Source organism: Humulus lupulus, chromosome 4 (assembly GCF_963169125.1).
Source record: "Humulus lupulus chromosome 4, drHumLupu1.1, whole genome shotgun sequence".
NCBI classification, from domain to species: Eukaryota; Viridiplantae; Streptophyta; class Magnoliopsida; order Rosales; family Cannabaceae; genus Humulus; species Humulus lupulus.
Window position 1 is genome coordinate 131,422,918 of NC_084796.1, and position 16,134 is coordinate 131,439,051.

Sequence of the window (16,134 nt, forward strand, 5' to 3'; positions counted from 1 at the left end):
CCAAGTGTTACAGGAAGCTTTATCTGCCTCATCGGGGTGAGGGCTTCTCTCGAGAATTCATAAATGGTTGAGGCGCACGAGGACAAATCTGCAGTGGCCAACCCTATTTTCTCGAAGGCTGATCTAAACAGGATGTTCACTGAACTCTTGTTATCCACCATAATCTGCGCCACCATTTTGTTGGATATTTGGCTCTCAACTACCAATGGTTCGTGGTGCGGGAAGTGTACTCTTCGAGCATCATCTTCGGAGAGCGTTATGACTTGGTCAGTCATTCGAGGCATTGGGGTAGGCAACTGAGCCAAAGCCATCACCTTGTCGTCATGATTCAAAGGTCACACATACCTATTATGCGAGCCTCAGGAAGTGCCCCCAGGTGGGGCCCTCCTGAGATGGTTCCTACTCACCCATTCACCGAAGGAGGTCTTCGGACCACTGGATGCTGCAGGGCTACGAAAGCGACTGCTGGTACCTACGGGCCCACTGGCGGTACGGGCACTCTAGTCGTGGGGAGTTGGGCTTGGCGCGCTCCACCCTTAGCATATTGGTGGAGATGTCCCAACTTGATGAGGTTTTTGATCTCATCCTTGAGTTGGCGGCACTCATTGGTGTGGTGCCCCATGTTGTTGTGAAAACAACAAAACTTGCATGGATATCGCCTTTCCCTATCCATTCGGATGGGTTGTGGCTTCCAATAGTGAACATGTTGTTCCATGGCCACGAAGATGTTCTCTCGGGAGTCCACTAAGTCAGTATACTCCAAGTACTGCAAGACATACTTCTCACCAGAGCTAGATCCTTGCTTGGCCAGTGTGTTTCCATTTCCCTTGTGTTTCCGGCCCTTGCCTTTGCCCCCGCGTCTACTGCCACTGGGGGTTCGACTGGGTGTAGCAGACTAGGATGAAGTGAAAACTCCAGCACTGAATGCAAGGTGAAAAGTATTGTATCTAGTGGGCGCTGCTCCATATCTTGTCGGGGCCACGTTGAAACAAAGAGTTGGCACGGCACTGAAACCTGTGGGTGGGACGCTCAGGTTGGGTTGGACTCCTCCCAAGCCTATTTGGACGGGAGCATAAGGGGAAAATTGGATTCGCGAAGCCACGGGGACAGATGCGATCAGAGCAGGGAAGGTAACGGGTCCTCTGAACGCTCCAATCTGGGCATCCTCCCAGCAGATATACTCTTGTGCCCAATGAATAAAGTCGTCGAGCCTTCGGCATCTCCTTCGTTGGTGGTCATCCCAAAGTGGGGACCCTGCACAGATGCCAGCCTGCAAGGCCATCAACTGTTGTCCATCATCAACCCTCTTGGTTCTCGCCTCCTCCTCCTTGAAGTGTTTGATGTATGCCTTGAGGGTCTTGAAGGGCCCTTGTTTAATGTTGGCCAAAGCATTGACCTCGAAGTTTACCTTCCGAGCTCCTATGAATTGCCTTCGGAAGGCAGATGACAGCTGATGCCACAAGTGAATGGATCCTGGTCGATGCTTCTTGAACCATTCTTTTGTTGGTCCTGTTAGAGTGATCGAGAATAGGTGACAGTTAGCGTCATCAGAGATGTGGTGTACTGACATCAACCTATTGAACTTAGAAAGGTGTTTGGTGGGATCCCAGCCGCCATCATAGGTCGGGATGGCCGGGATCTTGAGGCTCTATGACAAGGGGGCTTACACAATGTGGGGAGTGCATGACTCCACTTCTTCATCTTCCAAGTCTGAGTCGTGGCCTTGTCGTCCGACCATTCTTAGCATGATCTTCTTTAGACTCTCTAACTCCGCACAGAGCGGATCTCGGTCTTGGTTGACACTCTCTGTCGGGTTATCTGTTCTTCGGGTGTTGAGGTTGTCGCGTAGGTCTGATAGATCTTTCCTGGCGGGTTCGCGCCCATTGGCCTTATTACATCTTCGTGCATTAAGGTTGTCCCACAGGTCAGCTTGACCCCGGGACACGTCGTTATCCTCGGGACGAGCCACCTCAGTTTCTTTGTCGGACTCAATATTCTCATCATTTACCGAGATATTGATGCCATGTTCTCAATTCTGCGAGACGTTCCTTGGGCAGGCCCCTAGACCATTGTTCCTATGGGGTTGGCGAGGTCCCAAAGGGACACCACCTCCAGCCCTTGCGCAATTTTCATGGGTGCGTGGGGGCGGAACACCCCAAGCTCCACGGGCACTGACAGTCTGGCGATGTCCTCGAGTCCCTGGGCCATTACCTTTACTAGCCTGCTAGGGAACCTGGTGGCCCTCGCAGTCTCGACGATCCCTCCTCTGCTTTGGAGCAGGATTATCGTCAACTTTTCCTTTGCCATGATCCTGTGGCGGCACTGGGGTTCCAACTCCAGCTGGATGCTTGGTGGGCACTCCTGCTGGCGGATCTCGCACCTCTTCAGTTGGGTGCTCGGGGGTCACACCAGTTGTATTGACAGGTGGCACTCCAAAATGGTGCGTAGGTGGCATGCCAGTTGGGTGCCCAGCTAGTACACTACCATCGGGGTCCACTCGTAGCCCTTGGGCTACAAGAATGGCCTTCATGGACAGTACCATCCCCTGTAGGGCGGCGATGTCACCCTCTTGGGCATCAATCTTTTACTGCTGGGTGGCCACCTGTTCACGGAGCACCACCACCTCTGGTGTTTCCTCCGCGTCCATGGGCTGAGGGTATTCTTCCTCATAATATTCTTGGTCGCCACCATCATCTTCGTCGTCGTATTCGACATCTTTGTCATAATCCTCCACCATTTCAAGCATGTCTTGGGGTGGCGGTCGACTGGTTTCTCCTCCTTCAACTCTGGTAGGAGGCACTACCTCGTTTGTGACATTTCTTCGAGTGGTTACCATGGCAGTAAATGTTCTGAATACTTTCTTCAAGCTCTCAATGAAAGCAACAAAATTTTTCGCTATCAACCTAAATATGAGAGATTAAATAAATAAACAACAAGAACACAACAAATTTTACGTGGTTCAGGCTATAAAAGTACCCTAGTCCACAAGTCTCTGTATTAAGGGGATTGGAAATTTGCTAGGGAAATCTCCAATCTAGTTTCTCAAGCAGCGGTTATATTGCTCTGAGTACAAGGCTCTCTTTCTATAAGAATTCCAAACCCTTTATAATGAGATCCCCAACCCTATTTATAGAGGTTGGGGTCATTAATTGCTGATCATTTACAATTAATACACACCGGGCTAATTAATCCACATTCCTCCCGTTATTGGGGGTATTAATATCACTTTAATGCATTGGGCTGCATTAACTAGAGACCACGGCCCAGGCGAGAAACGCAGGGCCCATGTAGAAAGTTACCTACTTTATGGGGAACATGCCCCTGGCACTGCCAGGGCATGTTGCACATATTTCCTTGTCAGGCGGCGTAGTGGGAGTGCGAATTATCGAGTCGTACAATTAACAGTACTATGAACGGATCGCCAAAAAGGTTGTCAAGCGATCCTCTGACGCTGTAAACCTTCATTGGTTGACACATGGCTGGCCTTCTAGGCCCTAAGGACAAGGTCCTTGGCCTGGAAGACAATTTTTTGTGGAAACCGAGGACTACTAACCAGTTCTCAGGGCATGGCCTCAGAGAGACGTCCGTGCCCTACCTTTATCCGAGGGGCGTGGCCTCTAACCGAGAAATCCACCCTCTGTGGACTGACCCTCGGGGCGTGGCCTCATTTGAATAAGTACGCGTCCTTGGCACATGCCCCACTCAGATTTCCACGTGTCATTTGGTGAAAACACGAACAACAGTGAAAAAAGGTAGAGGATGGGTTGTGTCACCAAGGAAGAAGCTAGTTAAGTGGGAGTATATATTATTAAAAATTTAAGTAAATATTCTAATATAATTGAAAAGGAAATAACATATAGGACCCTGTGAAAAATTAAATTCATAAATAGCCCCCTAAATGAAAACTATGGCTCCATCCCTATGGCGGGAAGAAGAAATTGATCTACATTAGATTAATAAAAAATAGAATATAGGTTTAGATCTCGTATTTTCAAACGAAACTATTATCCCTTATTTATCATATATCTCTATTTTAAAATTTCTGATATTTTTCAATCTATATTTTAATTACCTTATCTTTTATATATATATATATATATATATTCTATAAATACCCAATTTGATAGTGTACTGTTGAATTATGTTAAATCTTCTAAGCCCACTTGCAATGGAAAGTCAAATATCATATTCCTAAGTTAGGTACAATTTAAAGATTGGAATACTAGCCAACCTGATCAAACTAGACCTTCATTCAATTGGATAACTTATTTCTTTCAACAAAAACAATATGTACAAGAAATCTCACAATTTATTGTACATCTATAAATATATGGTACAAGTAATCTCACAAAAACTGGTCGTAATTTTGGTGTTTTAGTCATAATTTTTTATCCAAGAGTCTAATTTCAATGAATTTAATGCTATTGGAAAGAAGATTGAAAATTTTATAACTTTGTGTGAAATGGTAATTTTTAGATTAGCATTATTTATGGGTCAAAAATGGTCATACATTACAAGTTTGGTTGATTACAAAATTTCATAAAATTGTATCAGTGTTTTAGTCGTAACTTTCAATCTAACGAATTCTTGGTTTAACAGCTCTGTTCATCAAACTTTAATGAAATATTACAAATATACATTTAAAATTAATTAAAAAAATGGTAAATACCATTTTGGACCATCTGTTTTGCAAAAGTTGCCGATCGGACTCCATATTTTGTTAAATGACAATTCAGACTTTATGTTTTGCAAAATGGAACAAAATAGTTCTCTGAGCCCAATTTTGGTCAACTAATTTTTTAATATGACCTAAAATCCCTCGGATATTTTATTTAGTAAATTAAATTACATAAAATAAAATAACATTAAATTAAAAATAAATAAAATAGATTTTGAAATAAAATAGATTTTGAAATAAAAAAATAAATAACTTAAAAAAAAATATTTAATCAAATCAAATTTTAATTTAATTAACATAAAAGGCTGAAATAAAACATTAAACTAATAAAAATCAAAACCCTAAAAAAATAATAAAAAACGTGTTTCATCATCATCATCTTCTTCTTCTTCTTTTTCTTGCAAGTACTTGGCTACAAAATCTGAAGTCGGTGATGGAGGTGACAACTGGGTTGAGTTGTGGCTACGATGAGGCTTCAGATCTATGATGGGGGTTGGTTGGGTTGTGGGTGGACGCCAAGCTTCCCTTCCGATCAGTAAGCTTCTGGGTTCTCTCTGTGGTGCCTGGTGCGACATGGGGAGGCCAGGTTGGCTTGGCTCCTGGGTTCTCCTAGGTAAGCTTCCCTTTCGATTAGCTCAAGTAGGTGGGCTCAGGGATCGTTGCAAGTCAGCGGAGGTTGGGTGCGAGGTCTCAAATCTAATGATTACTCAAGTGGGTGGCTTACCAGGTGGGATATAAATTTGCAATAACCACCTCCATTATCACCTAAGAGCATCTCCAATGGAGTGTCAAAAAGCTGATGTAATGCTATATTTAGCACATCTTCCAAAAAAAAAAAAAACTCCAATGGTGTTAAAAAAATGTGCCAAATTTGACAAATGCTAAAAGTTGTGCCAAATTTGGCAAAAAATATAGCATGGATCAAATTTGGCACATCAATAAATACTACTTTTTTTATTTATCATATTACTACTAATTATTATAATTTAGTAGTTGACAATTAAATACCAACCATATATCATTTTTTATTTTATCTTTTAAAAATAATCAATATTTTTGCCTCCCGAACTTAAGTGTAGCGTCCCAAATTACTAATAAGGCTTAGGGCCTTGATTAGCATGCTTGGAAGGCAATAAATGATTTAATTACATTAATATGTGAATTTGATGATTATGTGATTAGAAATGCATGTTTAGGTTAATTAAATATACATGTGAGCCACATTTGGCTATTAGGGGCATATTTGTTATTTTAGCCCGTTAAGGGCATAAATGCAATATTTTGTGTATATTGTGATTGATACCACATGTGAGTGGAGATATATTTGTGATGCACGATCCGAGACGGTCCTAGGGTGCAATTTAGCTAGAAAGTCACAACGGGGTCAAATACCCGGCTCCGGAAGAGCCTAGGGGTATTTTGGGTATGTTATATGTGTTCGAGAATTATTGAGTAACGGGTAGTGATTTAATAATTATTTAGACATGTCAGGATTAAACGGAGATTTATAGGAATAATTGGGGACTTAACGGGATATGGAAAATGACTGAATTGCCCTTGGTGGGACTTGAGGATTTACATAAGCTCAAGGGGTATTTTGGACCCTTTGTTTAGGAGGGGATTTTGATCACATAGGCAGTTGTGATTCCTGGGTTATGTAGAAGGAATCAGAAGGAAGGAAAAAAAAACACAGAAACTCTCCCTCTATATTTCTCTCGGCTCTCTCTCTCCCTTTAGGGGACTTGGTTGATTTTGGAGTTTTGGAGGAGAAATTCAGAACTAAAGCTTGGGACTTGGGGAGGATAAGCCTAGGGTGCTGGAGAGCTGAATTAAACTCGAAAATCTTCACTGAGGTAAGGTTTCTTTCAAGTTTTTGAGGATCAATTCTGCTTAAATTGAATTTAGTTGAGTTTTGAGCTTAAGATTGAGGTTGGTGTGAATTGGGATGAGTTAGTTAGTTTCTGGGATTCTAGAGCTGCTTAAAGTGTATTAGAATGATTATAGGACTCAATTATGATGTTGGGGTGCATTTAAAATGATTTTTTAGGGAAATTAGCTTGTAAAAGTTGCATGGAATTTATGGGTTTCAGGCTTGAGCTACGGCCCTGTTCATTAGCGCCGCGACCCGCTTGAGCTTTTAGGCCAAAGGGACTTCGAAGAATTGCCCAGGCGCCACAGCGCAAGGTTTGGGCGCCATGGCCCGTGTCGCCCAGCAGAGAGGCATTCTACCTCTAACTTAGGGCGCGTTGCGACCCTTAAGGGGGGCTGGGCTGCGGCCCAAATGCATAATTTTGGCTTTTTGAGGGTTTTTAGCTCGGGAACTTGAACGTTAAGGCTCGGGAAGATTTCTACTACCCAATTTGGTAGAAACCAAGGTCCCAGAGGCTAGATTTATGTCCCGAAGTTATTTATTGGATTAGAGCTTGATGGATGGCTATTGTGAATGCGTTGTGACTAAATTTTCAGCGAGGCTCGGGTTAGAGGATTGTGCTCGGGATTGCGATGCTCAAGAAGCTCGAGACATAGGTAAGAAAACTGTTGTACCCATAGAGCAGGGCGTAGCCCTATTGTTTGTATTGCAGGGCATGACCCTATGTAATTGAATTGCAGGGCATAGCCCTATTGTTTATGTTTAGTATATGTATAAATATTTGTTGATGTTATGCTATGTATTGCATATTTGTGAATGAACGGTGAAGGCTGGGAACGGTGAAGGCCGAGAACGGCAGGAAGCCGAGTACAACAAGGGGTCGGGAGCAGCGCTAGCACGCAGAGTGCAAAGCCAAGTATGGCAAGGGGCCGGGAGCAACGATGAGCACACAGAGTGTGAGCCGTTAGGGCGAGACCCTCTTAGGATGCTGGAGTCATTCTCACGATGAAGACCACAAACCCAGAGCCTGGTAAAGTGTCTGGGACAGCATGGCTGCTATGTGTTTAGCCTGTTGGCTGTTTTGTTATATGCTGATTGATATATATGAATATGTTAATTGTTTTATGTTGAGTTTTCTTGATGGGTTTCAGCTCACGGGTGCTCTATGGTGCAGGTAAGGGCAAGGGTAAGGTCGACCAACCATGAGTATGGAGAGCGTGGAGCGACGAGTACATGTTCGGCCTACCTGGCTGCCACAACCAGGGGTATTTTTGGGAAATGCAATGTATAGACTTGAATTTGTTGCCTAGTCGACCCTAAATGTATTTTGAGTTGTAAAATATTTTCTAAACAGTATATTGGGATCCCAAATGTTTAACTTTTGGTGTTTTCAATGAATGACCACATTTTTATATTTAACGCCTTAAAACAACTTTCAACACAGTTTAGCTACACTTTTAACCCAAAACCTCGATTAGCGAGTGATTAGCACGTTTTAAACTCACTTAGTAACGGCTCTAAGGAAGTAGGGCATTACATTAAGACACTACAAGATCGTGCCCCCTAAAATATGCGGCCTGTTAAAAATTCTCCCTCAACTTTTCCATTTATAGAACACATAGTCCTTCTGTTAGCTTTCGTTCCATTTAAACTTTGATGTGGCATTGCCACGTCAATCCCGTGTGTAGAAAATTAACATTTTCCCCCTAAAATTTGCTTACTACAAAATTGTGCCCCTTTTTATTAAAAACATTATTTAAAATTAAAAAAAATCTATTTTTCATTAATTCTTATAAAAATAATTCAAATATTAATTGAAATCTTAAAAAATTAATTAAAAGTCATTTAAACTCTAACAAAATCTTTAAAATTTACTCTAGATTTTAAAAAAAATCAAATATCTAACAAATATGAATAAAATAAAAAATCAAATATCAAATTAAAATTCACTGTAGATATTAAAAAATCAAATATGAATTAAATAAACAATTTAAATATAAATAAAATCTTAATTAATTCAATACTCATATTAAAAACCTATTTATTTTTGTTATAAAATAAAAAGAAACAATTCATTCATGCTGAGTTTTGAGTTTCACGACTCCAATCATTTCATTTTCTTATAATTTTTCTTTTCTTTTCTTTTAAAGAAAGAAGATACGTATAATGTGATTTGAATTGGAATGTATATTTAGTTTTTTTTTACAAAGAATGTATATTTAGTTTGGTATTTAGGTTTTAATTTTATTTAACTTTGGATTTTTATAAATTAAATTATTATAAATTCGAAATAATACTAAGATTTTTTTTTTTCAAAGATTTAACGTTTTTTTAATGTTAGTGTTTTAATTTTATTTTGATTTTTTTAAAAAAATTTTACGTTTGAATTCATTTTTAAATAATTAATACAAAAAGTTGATTTTTTTTTAATTTTTTAATTATTTTTTCTAATAAAAATGTGCATAATTTGGTAATAGTCAAAATTTGGGAAACAAAAATATTAATTTATCGGAACTAGGTTTCTGTAAATAATATATTTCAAGGGGAGTTTTTAATAGATTGTATATTTCAAGGAGAGTTTTTAATAGATTGTATATTTTAAGAGGTACAATTTGATAGTGTCACAAATTCAAGGGACAAAATTGCTAATTATTATTTTTTAATGACAAATTTCTTGGAATACATAATTTGGATTAACAAAAAAATTAATTTTTGTATATTCTCAATAAATAATAAATGAATTATTAACTTTTTGTGTTAATTTGTATCTTGTGCATTGAAACACAATTGTACATATTGAGCCAAATATAATATTTACTCTTTTTTTTTCTCTAAATTTGGAATAAAATTTACATGTTACATGAGAGATAGTCTATCAAAGCAATAACGTCCTCCACAATCAAACATCATTTGAATACCCATTCAAAGCCAAAATGGACATCACATCATTAGCACAGTCGCTCTCTATTTGCTCAAACACAAACTTGTGATTAAATAACGACTTCGAGTATTAATTACGATGTAGGATAATGAAATTTGTTTGACAAAATATTTGGTGCTAAAGAATAGACCGTAAAGAGGTTTGTATTTCAAATTTAATAGGTATACGCACTTCCACAATACCCTATTACCATTTATGATTGTACTATTAAAAAAAAATTACAAAAACATGCACCAAAATGCCATTTCCAAACATCATTTATGAAAGAAAAGACTAAAGTCCATGAACAATATTTCCATCGAGACGATATGGTATAGCGGAATTCCATTGAAACGATGAGGAAGAAAGGCTATGTTCTATTTTATACTGATTTTGAACATATTGTATCCACAAGTGTATCGCTTTCTATGTCAGCACTTACAGTTACATACTTCAAGAAGCTAAGTGTAATCATTCAACTCAAACCACAATTAAGTCCAATTCAACAAGAGAACTTACTAATTACCCGCCAGGAGCATTACTTACTGTCCCGCAATACTAAGAAATACCGAGTTCACATCTTTTTCATTTGCACCAAAAAGTCTTGAAGGTCTTCCACTTTAGAACCAGTAAAGCCTGAAAGAAAGAAAATGGAAATCTGTTCAATTGAATAAACTTGGAAGAAGGCTTCCAATTAGAATCAACTTTCTTTAACGTTACCACTGCTATGATCAAATGTGGATGCATCTCTACTCAGAGTAAAGAGCCTCTCTGTTTTCATGCGCTCAGTTTCTTCCATTCTTTTTGTCTTCAACTTTGCCATTTTCGCTTTCAGTTCAGATACTGTTTTTGCCATTTCTGCAGGCACCAATAACTTCATTTTTTACAAGATGACTTATCTGATCATATAATATGTTCAAATATAACTATCTGGAGTCTCTCTTGTAAGCATCTGCAGCATAGAAAATAGACAGCAGAAAATTTAAAGTATTAATAGAGCGCATTGGAAAGTGGAACTGATTACCCTGAAACAGTCCATCAAAAGAGTTCTCCTCATAAACTTGCAGTGCCTCGTTGATAAGCCCAGCAAAATGGCTACTAGGAACAGATTGCTGTTCTAAAGCTCTGAGCTCTCGGTTCAGTGCAGCAGATTCCTTACCAACCTTCAAAGCACAATTCATTTAGCAAACTAAGGAGATTAAACTGAAAACAAATAAATGTCAAAGTAGCATTCAAACGAAAACTTTTCACAACTAGCAGAACTATATTTACCAGAGAAAGCTTGTTCCTTAAGGAAGCCAACCGAGCATCCAAATCTGGATTTGAAAGTGGATCATGACATATTGAACCGTTGCTGGTTGGTTCACTCTGATAAGACACGTTGAAGCATGACATATATTGAACCAAATTTAATATTAATGCATAATATGCATGTAAACTAGTTTCCATTAGACATTATGGTAAACATAATCTCTAACAAAAGATATTGTATTACTGCAACAAGGAAAGCAAGCGTTACTGAAGTACACAAAGCTGCAAGAATATGGGAACCAAGTTCCACACCAAGCAAAAGGAACTCATGAGAGTGTGAGACCAAACTCTCCTTTGTTATTAAGAATCTATAGCACTTGACATTTTCCACATTAATAACATAAAATTTTGAAACAACGCTTATTGTCTTGAGAGCTATTTAAAAACGTGCATGCGCATTTTTCTTTAAAAAAGACTTAAATACTAGAATACTCTTTACTGCCAAGAATAAGCAAGGAGGAGAAACAACGAAAATTACTATTGTAAAATTACAAGGTTTAGCCGTGTGATACCATGCACTTGACAAGCCAAGCTATTTTTCAAACCAGAGTGGACATCTTTTAAAACATAAAAATAGGACACATACAAGTATATTCACCCTTTCAGCAGTAAAAAAAATGTGCATAGTTCAACGATCACAGGAGAAAATGTCTCCACTTCCAAACAGCCCTTGATTCAGCATAAACGACATTTAATTTTAACGTAACAAGGCAGTAATTTCCTTCAATTATGAAACGGTTAAGCTAGTTACTTAACTGAAATCAAAATTGCAGTCACTATAATAAGCATAATTGCCAAATATGCTACTAAAATACTACCTATACTCGCAATTACTTGAAATATCAAAACAATGAACAGAAAGAACTAAAAATACAAAGAAAAAGAAATATTGTACAGATATGCATAAGCGGATCAAATCATTTGCAAAAAAAAAAAAAAACCCTACAGTTTTGGGCAAAGAAAATCCCTCAGGAACTTCGAAGCAGTGATTAAGACAGTACTGCTCCCACATAGCGAGTCGTTTATCCAAAACGGAAATGATCATTTTGTGAATCAGAGCAACACCCTGAAAAACCGAATTTTATATTTTTTTTATTAATAAAATACAAATCATAACGAATTGAACTCAAAACAAAACAAGAAAAAGCTAGCAAACACTAAAATTGAAGAAGAATGCCTACAATTTCGAAATTATAACCATAAGGTACACCGAAAACAAAAACAAAAAAATGAAGTTACCTTGGTCAGATCCAGTGACCTATCGGGGCCATCGCTTTTCAGATTGGATGAAGCTTGTCTGGAGACAAAACCGAAAATTAATCATCAATATTTTATACACATACATATGGATTGCAGATATATATACATACATACATACATACATACATATATATATATAAATAGAGAGAGAGAGAGAGAGAGTTACTGCTTACTGGTGGAAGTAATTGAAAGCGTCGTCAACCAAATCGTCGACGGTATTAAGGACTTCATTAATGAAAAGCTGAGGATTCAGATTGAGGGAGTCGAAGACGGTGTCGCTTCCAGTATCCTCCATTCTCACTTCTCAGTCACTCGCAAATTCTCAGAGTCGGATATGAAATCACGACACGATTTGATTTTTCCCGCCAAAGAACAGAGTATTATTTCATTTTCTATTTTCCCCTCGCTTTAATAGGGCAGGTTTCATAGGCCTTCTTTCAAATGGTATGGAGGATAAGTTACTTTATTTTACAAAAATATTGGAATATATTTATGCACATAAAACTATATTTCACAATATATGTTACTCATTAATAAAAAAATTATTACCATAAATAAAATACATCTCTCTCTCCCTCACGTATTCCCCAAACTCTATATCCATTTTCTTTAACAACAATGACAGCCCTTTCTTGCCGGCAACCAAAACAGATGTTGTACCTCCTTCACCGCTGATACTGTCTCTGGTTTGTCTTTTACTTTGTGTTATTCTCCTTCATCTTCTTCTTCTTGGTTGTTTCAGATCTGCCTAATTTGTTTTTCCGATCTGTTTTTTTTTTTCACCAAATCTAGCTAAGTAACCAATTGTAGAAGCTGAAATCTACAATCACAAAAATCGACTGTCGCGGGCACTAACAAAAAAAAACAAGTAACCAGGAAACCTTGGGACACTGGGGTGGTGCCGATCAAAGGCACTCCGACGGTCAAGTCAGTAATCTTGTAAAGAAAACAACAGAAAGAGTGAAATAACAGGTAAAAAATAAAGTGTAGAAATAAAGTATGAGATCTAAGAGATCAACAAGGGTTTGGGAATCAGAATGTGGCTTTGAGTATTAAGTATAGCAGTTGTGTCTTAGGAAGAGTCTGTTCCAATTAGTCTCTAGTCACAGTCGGTCCTCCCGTTTTGACCTTCGAGGAATCCTTTTATCATCCCCTCCTGAGAGTCGTTGCCTCTCCTCCTCATGGGTCCCTGGAGAAGCGGTCTCCCCCCTATTCTAAAGGAAGACTGCTACTTCATTGAAGAGTGGGCTCCTTTCACTTTGTCACGTCATGTTGAACAGTTCATTAGTGTTTTCTCTCTGCCACATCATGTAAGTTAGAGCTCATCCTAATCGTGGATGAGTGCTAACCTTACGAGCTCCAGATTGTAGACTTGGTCTGGGTAGGTGCTAACTGCTCTGAACTTGGGCTTGCTTGGTCCAACTTCATTAGAACACCTTTGGGCTAGGAGTTGAATCTCGCTATGAGCCCATGTTGTTATGTTTATCCCAATGTCAAATTTTGGCCTCTACAGTTTGTCCCTTGCCTTTTGAGTTGAGTTTTGCTCAATTGAAAAAGCATTTTTGTGCCTTTACTTTGTGCAAGCACTATTTTTGTGCGTTGGAATGCTAGTTTTGTCGTCATGTGTGATAAAAATTTAAATCGACCAATCTTTTTAGTTGAGTATATCATGTTCAGACTTTCATGGTCTAGGGTTGATTGATGGCATTAATACCTAGTGTTGATAGATGTCCTTAGTTTGAAGCATTCTAAAACAATGTAAGAGAGTGATGTGGGCATTGTGGGTACATGGCTTGCATCAGAGTATTGTCTTCTCCCTTGTGTTTGTGTTTGCTTCAAATTGAGGGTCATTTCGACGTTTTATGAAAGCCATTTTTCAGCAATATAATTACTGTAACGACCCAAAATCACTAATATGGCTTAAGGGCCTTGATTAGTGTGTCGGGAGGGCATAATTGGTTTATGTGTGAATTTATTGATTTAATGCATGATTTTTATGATAAACATGCTTGTATGATTATATAAATGTTATATTTGTGAGAACCACATTATTATGTGGGTAAGTCTGCAGCAGGCGACTTAAGGCGATCCTAGGGAGCTAGATAGCGGGAGAGTCACAACGAGGCTTAATATTTGACTTTGGATAAGTCAAGGGGTATTTCAGGTATTAGATGGTTATTTAGATTACCGGGTTATAAAAATAAATAATTGGAGATATATTTGAGGTTAGGAAGTCTAGGTGGGAATATTGGGGAATTTTACCATTTTGCCCTCGAGGACGTTTCTGATACCCCGAGCCTTGGGATTAACTTAATTGCCTAGGGATAGACTTAAGGAGTCTTAGAAAACAGTAGAACATAAAAATAGAACGACCTTCTCTTTTCTCTCCTTCTTTCTCCCTTTCTCTCTAAAAAGAAACACAGAAAATTTAGAGGTTTTGGCTAGAATTCTGAGAATTGAAGCTGGGATTTAGAGGATTAGCTCAAGGAATAACAAATGAATTCAACCAATACTGAGGTAAGCATTGAATCCCATTTTCTGTGGTTGAAATTCTGTGATTTTGAGTGTGTTCTAAGTGGTTTTTGGGTTTTGGATTTGAAGATTAAATTGAGGCTAGAACCTTGGAAGATAGCCCAGAAAGCTCTTGGAGGATTGGTTCTGCAGTTGAGGTAAGCTCGAATTTAAGGTTTAATGGCAGAGTTATAGTGTTTCCATGGCTGGGTTTTGTGTTCTTGAGTTAGAAAGTTTCAATGATTGAAATAGGTTTTTGATGGGTTTCTAGTTTAGGTTTCAGCTGGGTTGTGTTGCTGGAATCTTGTGGGAAGTCTTTGGGTAATTGAGTTGTGGAATTGGAGTAGTTTTGGAGGAGTTTGAGTGAGGTTTGGGAGTCAAAAATGGAGGTTTTTCTGGGTTCGAAGGGGGTCGGGCCGCGACATAGTTCTTGGTGAGTCGCGGCCCTTCGAAGCTGGTGTGTGCTGAGGAAGGAGGGCGGGTCGCGGCATGGTCTGGGTAGGGCCACGACCCGTGTCTGTTTTTGTGCATTGGGGAGCCTCTGGTTGGGGCCATGCCGCGGCATGGGTGGCCAATGCCACGACCCTTAAGGGATTTTGGGATTTTGAGATTCTAGGCTTGGGAATTTAACCTAGGGTGCTCGGGATTGAATCTTCTACCATGTTTGGTGAAGTTCAGTGTTCCGGAGACTAGAACTTTGTCCAGAAGCCCTTTTAAGATTGTTGATGGTACTCTTTATTGTGGTTGTGGCTAGGTGCTAAGCTAGGGCTCGGGGATTGGATCGCGCTCAAGGAGCATCGTACATAGTCAATACATTCGGAAGCTAAAGGTAAGAAAACTGCACCCGGTTGTGTATTTGTAATGGGACTAAGGGTTCCCTAATATGTATGCTTTGGAAAGGATGGTATTATGCCATGTAAATAGTAAACCAATGACCTAAGAGTGCCAAAGGTTACACCAGCGCATAGGGCGCGGCTCGGCCACTGGTAGCCGAGGACAGCTTATTATGCATTGATCTCGGTTTAAGCGGGCCGAAGTCAGTGGGGTAAACAGAGGGTGCGGCCTAAGTTTTCGGCCCTAGTTATTATGTGACTAGACTGTTATTAATGATTGATTGCATCTTTTATTCTAATTACATGCTATGTGATTAATGTGGAATGTTGAGTGTTTGATCATGCTTAAAGGGTTATTCTCTTGTTATGATTGTTGTGATGTATATTATGTTTTCTTGCTGGGCCTTGGCTCACGGGTGCTACGTGGTGCAGGTAAAGGCAAGGGCAAACTTGATCAGCCCTGACTTGGAGAGCTCTGTGAGCGGAATGTACATGACCAGCTGCTCAGCCCCCATGGTTGTGAGGATAACAGGAACAGAAAAGCTATAAATGTCTGTTTTGCCTTAGAGTGGCTGATGGTATTCTGTATTTTGGAAATTTCGTAAACTAACTTTTAAACACAATTTTTTTTTTGGGATCCCATATGTAAATCAGTTTGAATATATGAAATGTATCTTTTAAGACCAAAACCATTTTAACCCTAGCACATTTATGGTTTAGTGACACATTTTGACTAAATGACTTGATTAGC

At 39.1% G+C, this 16,134-nt stretch overlaps 1 protein-coding gene and 1 long non-coding RNA gene across 2 annotated transcripts; one reads left to right on the forward strand and one right to left on the reverse strand.

The window, feature by feature from the left end:
* Window positions 1-6,748: 6,748 nt before the first annotated feature.
* On the forward strand, window positions 6,749-7,913 carry LOC133829175 (uncharacterized). Its single transcript, XR_009891599.1, has 3 exons — window positions 6,749-7,204; window positions 7,378-7,578; window positions 7,723-7,913. It is a non-coding gene; the product is annotated as an uncharacterized LOC133829175 (long non-coding RNA).
* A 1,805-nt stretch (window positions 7,914-9,718) lies between these two features.
* Window positions 9,719-12,481, reverse strand: LOC133830815 (protein MIS12 homolog). Its single transcript, XM_062260888.1, has 7 exons — window positions 12,213-12,481; window positions 12,019-12,076; window positions 11,726-11,845; window positions 10,741-10,836; window positions 10,493-10,631; window positions 10,189-10,326; window positions 9,719-10,104 (listed from the first exon to the last, which is right to left on the reverse strand). The coding sequence occupies exons 1-7, from the start codon at window positions 12,332-12,334 to the stop codon at window positions 10,043-10,045; spliced, it is 735 nt and encodes a 244-aa protein (XP_062116872.1). The 5' UTR covers window positions 12,335-12,481; the 3' UTR covers window positions 9,719-10,042.
* Window positions 12,482-16,134: the final 3,653 nt, after the last annotated feature.

Bases quoted from the DNA above. Each gene is read 5' to 3' on its own strand.
- LOC133830815 (XM_062260888.1), bottom strand. From the start codon at position 12,334: ATGGAGGATACTGGAAGCGACACCGTCTTCGACTCCCTCAATCTGAAT. The intron at 12,077-12,212 runs GTAAGCAGTAAC...TTTTGTCTCCAG, and splicing joins GCTTTCAATTACTTCCACCA to ACAAGCTTCATCCAATCTGA. The intron at 11,846-12,018 runs GTAACTTCATTT...TCGGTTTTTCAG, and splicing joins GGTCACTGGATCTGACCAAG to GGTGTTGCTCTGATTCACAA.